This window comes from Garra rufa, chromosome 7 (assembly GCF_049309525.1).
Source record: "Garra rufa chromosome 7, GarRuf1.0, whole genome shotgun sequence".
NCBI lineage: Eukaryota > Metazoa > Chordata > Actinopteri > Cypriniformes > Cyprinidae > Garra > Garra rufa.
In genome coordinates, this window is record NC_133367.1 from 17,128,689 (window position 1) to 17,135,586 (window position 6,898).

Here is a 6,898-nt window from a genome sequence, read left to right on the forward strand (position 1 = left end):
GCCACCTAACTAATATTTACATGCCTGTTGCTAAAAAAAATGCTGCTATTTTAGTGTAAACAGAATTGTTGGCATTATTTATGGCTGTTATGTTATATCTATTTGAGCCTATATGCAGATGAATGAATCTACTTCAGGACAAGAAGACTGCCCTCATTGTAAAGCAAAACGTGATTGGCTACAGCGAGAGCGTGCTGCGATTTGTCAGCGAAATGTGGCTGTTATCTCATTGGCTTGAGTAGACGGTGGGTGGAGTCCACTATTTGTGGACTGATGCTAGAAATATTTCACAATTCACAAATGCGTGGGGCGATCTACTGGATGCGATTGACAAATGCATGTCAGGCAAAGTTGTGGTTGTGACATAAATATATATTTATATAAAATAGGATTTTTTTTATTCATTTATCATCTTTTGATCAGAGTTTCATATATTGTTTACATAGTATATTTGTCACGGTGTGTAGAGAGAAGGAGGCTCACCAAGATGAAATGCAATAACAGGTATTCTAATAACGTCCACAACAGGTTAATCCACACAAGAAGGGTATGGGGAAACACACACCAATGTAACCTTGTGCTCAAACCAACAACACTGAACTGAATCCAACTTATATAGACATGTTAATGACACAAGGACAGGTGATGTGATGGTGATAAATAATAAAGACTTAAGGAGACAAGGAAACAGGATCAACCATATATGGGCACGAGAGGGAGAAACTAACACAAACAGTCCAAAGGGGTGTGATAATATTGTTTCACATGTGATGTCTTATTTTAAACACTAGATGGCTGTCTGTGCTCTGGTTACACACTTTCTATAAAATTATGTGGGGAAAATGCCTACATGATAATTACATATGTTTATTTATTTATTGAAGTCTCTTAATATGGCTGAATTTGAAAGTAGTATTTTTATTGAATCAAAAAAACCCATAACACTCTGATAAGACTAGGCAAAACACGAATGGAAAATCTGGTGTAATGTGACGTGGACAGATAATTAACTAACATCAGGCTTTTCAGGGTTTACTTTGGCTTTTTTCGATGAGTTTTTGTCACAGGGTCTGAATTAAGAGTCAAACATGAAAATGCTCCAAGTGGGTCATACAATTTACAGCATTTTTTAACATTTTATTATTTGCATGTTATTCCTTGTTAACAGTAGTAATAAACAACATGAGCTGTTACAATAATATTTAGCGTTTGCATAGTTTTCAATAAATGTTAATGATTCTATCTATCACCTTGATTGAGTTCTTTGATGTGTGGCCACACCCACAAGTGTCATATTGCATCATATTGCAAAACTGAAAACTAAATACATCAAACATAAATTAGAAGTCCTACATTGCATGCATTCTTTAAATGAAACAGAGCAAAACAGGATATGACCTTTCTAAGAAAAAAAAGTATGAAGAATAGTTCTGTTTAGAAAGAAGTCTTGAGCTGGAAATAATCATTGCACGATAGCTATACGATCATGATGCATATGCCCACAAAGTATACGGTATTTGCATATTTTACAGTTATATCCCAACTTGATTTGAGACCATTTTGACGAGCAAAGCATTGATAACTTCAGTATTATGTAGTAAAGTGGTTTATATTTAGAGCAGAAGTCGATGGTTTCATGTGAACAAGAATGGAAAAAAAAATTAACCACACGTGATTGACAGACCATTTTCACACCTCAAACCCTCACAAACAGACATCAAACACAAACATCCAGCAGTAGGCACATTCTCATGCACAAGCTTGTTGTTTGCCAGCAGATCTTACCGCATTTCTGTAAAGATGTAAATAATCAATACCACAGTGGGCTCTCCATTCCTTTTTATGAGTGTAGTTTGCATCTACAACTTGCACTTTTGACTTTAAGAATACAAAATAAAACACTCCAGTCTGATATAAGATTTATATCATTCATTAAAGGTCCTTGTATTTCAAGGTAAAGTTTTTTTTTTTTTTTTTAAGACTTAGGAGACCAGATACAACATGGTGATCTTGTTTTATCATCTTCGTGCCATTATTGGTGCATAATCCACATGACTGTCCTCTTTAACTTCCTGTAAAAAATGCATTACACAAGATATAATAATAATAATAAGAAATGATATACTGTCATTACATAATTTTTAAAAGTAACATAAGTGAATTTGTCATTTGGACTTAGTATGTCATAATTTTGACTTTTTATATCATAATTATCTCTTTATTATTATTTACCTACATCTATTTTACCTAACATAATTTCAGTTATCCAAAACACAAGCACACACTGATCTACATCAGACTCTCTGCTAAAATTAAACAAATACGTTCAACAAATGAACAATAAAATGTCTTACCGATTCCCGTGTGTTTCTTTTGAAGAATGTCGGCTCAGTGTAAGTGACCTCTTCTGTACAAGTCTCAACTGTTTCAACAATAATATGCATTAAAACAACTGAACTCAATCCTAGACAACTAGATGTGTTTCTTCACAACATATGTGTTGTTATTAGGGCTTTCAAACTTAAAGCTATAAATGTTTAACACCAGTTTTTTTTTAAATGGCATTAACAAATTTGAATTACACACACAAAAATTTAGGGTGATGTTCTTTACACATAAAGCGAACCCCGTGGGATGTTTAGCAAAAGTCATTTACATTATTTGTATTTAATCAGCATTTAAGCTCAACCAGCATGATAAAAGTCATCATTAAGATTAGAATTTGAGCGCCAGCTGCATCTTTACACCATTTTTTTTTTTTTTGAATTAAAATGAATCATTCAAGTTTGTATTTTCTGTATTTTCAGAATCTGTTTTTGAGCGAGTGAGATGAATAAAGAGTGACGTTCGGTATGATATGAGTGTGATCTACAGGAATAGCCAAACTCATTAATTTCACATATTAGTTTGGATTCATATCCAGGATTTTAACTACAAAAGAATAAAATGGGTCCAGAAGGTAACACTTGCCTTCTTGATCAGTTTTTCTATATCTCCTGCAGATCCAGATGATCACGACTGCAGCAACAATCAGCAGAGATACAGCAACAGCGGCAGAGATCAGTACTTTCAGAGACACTGAGACTGAAGGAACTGAACGAGAGTAAAAGCTAGTAAAACATAGCCATTAACGTAGGTGACTCAGTCAGTCTGATCTACAATGTAAGATGAAGATCAGGTCAGTAAGTAATTACACATATCACCGCTGCTGTATACCTGCACATGTGTGACAGAGTTTACTGATGTCCAAATGTTGAGTCTGATTAGTTGAGCCTGAATTGTTGAGCACACAGCTGTAGGTGTTTTTATCCTGATATTCCACCTCCAGAGGTAGAGAGAGACTGATGCTGAGATCAGACTCACTGATGCTGGACAATAAACTGTTTTCTTTGTACCAGGAAAGAGTCATGTTAGTCAAATTCACCACTGAACACAGGAATGAACAATTCTGCTGTGATGATGATGAACATTGTGAAGAGTTACTGCTGATGACAGGAACGGGCAGATGAGCTGAAAACATGAGAGAATGAACAGAAATATGATCCCAACAATGAGTCTATTTTCAGTGTTGTGAACTGTTGCAAATCGGTGTAAGTTTTTTTGTTGAGTGAGTGTTCAGTGTGTTGATCACTCAGTGTAAAATGATTTAATGTATGAATATATAAATACAGTGTGTGCTTGATTTGACAAATTATCTCTACTCACCATAGACAGAAACACTGAAGGTTTTTGATGACCGTTTTCTCCCACTAATATCTAGTTGATAGAGTCCAGCATGTTGAGTTGTGATGTTTGTGATGGTCAGAGATCCAGTTTGTTTGTCCAGCTTCAGTCTGTCTCTGAATCTCCCATCAGCAACATCAGATGTGTTGAAGATTTGCAACCTTTTCTTTATTTTAGCTATTTGAGACTTTTCAGGTACAAACTTCCACAGTATATCATCAGCTTTACGTATTTCAGTAATATCAGCATGTAGAGTGATAGAATCTCCCTCCATGACTGACAATGACTCACCAAAGACCCCTGATGAACAAACACATTTTACACAGATTAAGGCCTGATGGTTTACATGTGAAGTTGAAAACATCCAGAACGGCAAAAGAAACACAAAACCAAATTATAGGTGAGGTATACGAACAGGCAGATGTGTGAGAGCCACACATTTGGCATAAGTTACACCAAGGATTTAATTAAATATATTATTTTACAGCTGTATATCACTAAATTCATTTGACAAATAGAAAGAAAAACAAATAAATATTTGTTAAATATCAACTGCCTTTATAAGCTGCTACGGTAAATTGTCGATTTGTACCGTTACACAGAGAGAGAAAAAAACTTGACAGCACTTACAGATTGCTGGAAATATATTTATAATATCAATTAATGAAGTAATATGGCAGCATGGATTTATGAATAAATGAGAGATGATTGTGTAATGCTATTACTCTTATGCATTAATTATTGTTATTACTGTATTTATTGTTACTTTCGCGAATATCGATTTTAAGCAAGCACATAAAACATCACAAGTAATAATCTGATTTTTATACAAAATATTCCAAACTGTTTAATACACTAAAGACATAAATGCATTAAACCTCACATAAATTCAAAGCAAGCAGGTTTTTAAAAACAGCAAGAACTTTTCCAGTTATGCGTATAAAGATAAAGAGTTTAAAGTAACATGGTCAAGCCAAGTTAATCTATCTCAAATATAGACATGAAAATTATGGTTTAAATGTAAGCCTGCTAATTTCAAAACTTAAAGTTAAGTTAAATTTATCAGCTAAACTTTAATTCAAGCTATAGCTCACAAAACATCCCTAATCTTTAATTTGTTTAAAAGTGTTTGTTGTAGAGGAAAACCAATGTACAACATCAATGAAAAAAATAAATGCAAATTATTACAAATTGAGAGTGTAATTGTGGCAGATATGTTGAATGCTTCTTTTGTTGTTGTTGTTAATGCATTTTAACTAATGGATTTCAATATACATAAAAACCGGCCTGTTTAAATTTAAAAAAGTGCCTTTTAACATTTTATTTTCATGATCTTTCTAGATCTGGAAATTTCAATTAAAAATTCTGAACAGAGACTCAAGTTAGTAGATTTCACAATAATCATAATTCATCTGGTACAGAGAGCTTCAGATGATATAATCGTAATGTGTACAGTAGCTGCAGCTTTATTAATATGAAGTGGAAACAAATAAATAAATAAAAATAAGCCATACAAATATGTTTTATAACTTACCAATTGGACTCCAACAGCACAAACAGAACAAAACAAACATGTGAAACATTTTCTTCAGTCGTCCTGTGTCTGATTGAATAATACCACCTGCTAAACCAACAGCAGAACTGTAAATGTGTGTGAATCCTCCTACGACAGAGTCTGACCCTCCTCGTTCACACCCTACGTTTGCATGATATTATCGTTCATCTGGCTGTTATTAGAACTTTAACTGTTTTTAATGTGTGAAATATCCTTATTTTTGTCATTTAGTATCTAAACTGTATCAAAATATGTTTTAATGTGCAAAATAAAATGAATTTGGTCAATGAAAGCATTGCAAATATGTTCTTTGTACTTTTGTTAATTAAATGTATGTGAATAAGAATGAACACATTACTTTATTGGCATTTTCCAAAATGTCCCAACTTTTCAGAAAATGTTGTAAAGCCTAACTCTAGTGATTTTAAAATGATGTATATTTATTATAATTTTAGTAAATGTTAAGTAAAAAAAAAAAAAAGTCTGCCACCTCACAGTACCAGTGTTAAGTAGTTCAGTTCAGTTACTGAGTCAAACCGAAAGCTGTTGTGGTCGGTTTTCTACAGACATGGGGTTTGATCTGTTGGGTGGACAAACATTGTGTAGGTGAGTGTGGGCATGCATTGCATGTGTTTGAGTTTGTAGGTAGAGAGCTTCTTCCTGGCCTTAGTTTAAGACTAAACTACTACTACAAAAAAAAAAAAAAAGAAAAAAAAAGTTTGACATTGAGGAAAAAAAACAATAATAAAATGATCATATTTAACTCATCTGAAGTTTAGAATGCTTTCTTTCTTTCACACACAGGAAGGAGCTAAACAACACACTGGTGAACGTAATGAGTAGCTAACATGAAGAAACACAGGATGAGAGAATGCAGACTAACAGTCCTTGAATAACTTAAACATAATAAGCCTGAACTCAATAGAATGCACAAAACAAGAAGCTGATGTTAATAGTAGAGTTGGTGAATCTGAAGACTGAAACGAAGGTGGAGGCCAAGGAGGAATCAGAGGAACAAATGACCAGAGCCGAACCAGAGGAATGGAGAAGCCATTGGAGTCAATGTGGTGGAGGGCCCAAGCCAAAGGCCCGAAAGTCCACCTTGGAGCCGAAAGATGAAAAAACCATGGTGGAGGGTCTTGGGTGATATCCAAAACCAGTTAACAAAACTGTATTTTGGCTGGTATTCAAACTCAAATGTATGTATGAAAAGTGAGCTTTGAATCAGTATTAAAATATAACCAAGATAATCTCCTATCACCTTCACATGCACATTAAAGTGTCACACAATTTTCACACTGCATATTATGTCACATGGCCTTTAGTGCTGTGATGCTGTTTTAGCTGCTGACATTCACCAGATGGCGCCACTAGATAAAGTGAATGAAAGTGATGACAGCAGAGAGGTGTAAATATGAGTCAAAAATATTTGGTAAAATCGATTATCTGTTTAAAATTAAATATCTAAATTAATAAGAATGATAGTTTGTATCTATCAATACAGTTTCAGGTCTGTCTTTAGGTTTTATGGCAGGAATTTGTGTTGTTTTTCTGCTGGTTTGATTTACTATCACCACAATAACGTTTTACATTAAGTACAAACAGTTGATTCCAAGATTT

General features: G+C 33.9%; 1 protein-coding gene across 1 annotated transcript; it reads right to left on the minus strand.

Annotated features, from left to right (window-relative positions):
- Positions 1 to 3,199: 3,199 nt before the first annotated feature.
- Positions 3,200 to 3,997, minus strand: LOC141337822 (uncharacterized). Its single transcript, XM_073843411.1, has 2 exons — positions 3,706 to 3,997; positions 3,200 to 3,510 (listed from the first exon to the last, which is right to left on the minus strand). The coding sequence occupies exons 1-2, from the start codon at positions 3,995 to 3,997 to the stop codon at positions 3,200 to 3,202; spliced, it is 603 nt and encodes a 200-aa protein (XP_073699512.1).
- Positions 3,998 to 6,898: the final 2,901 nt, after the last annotated feature.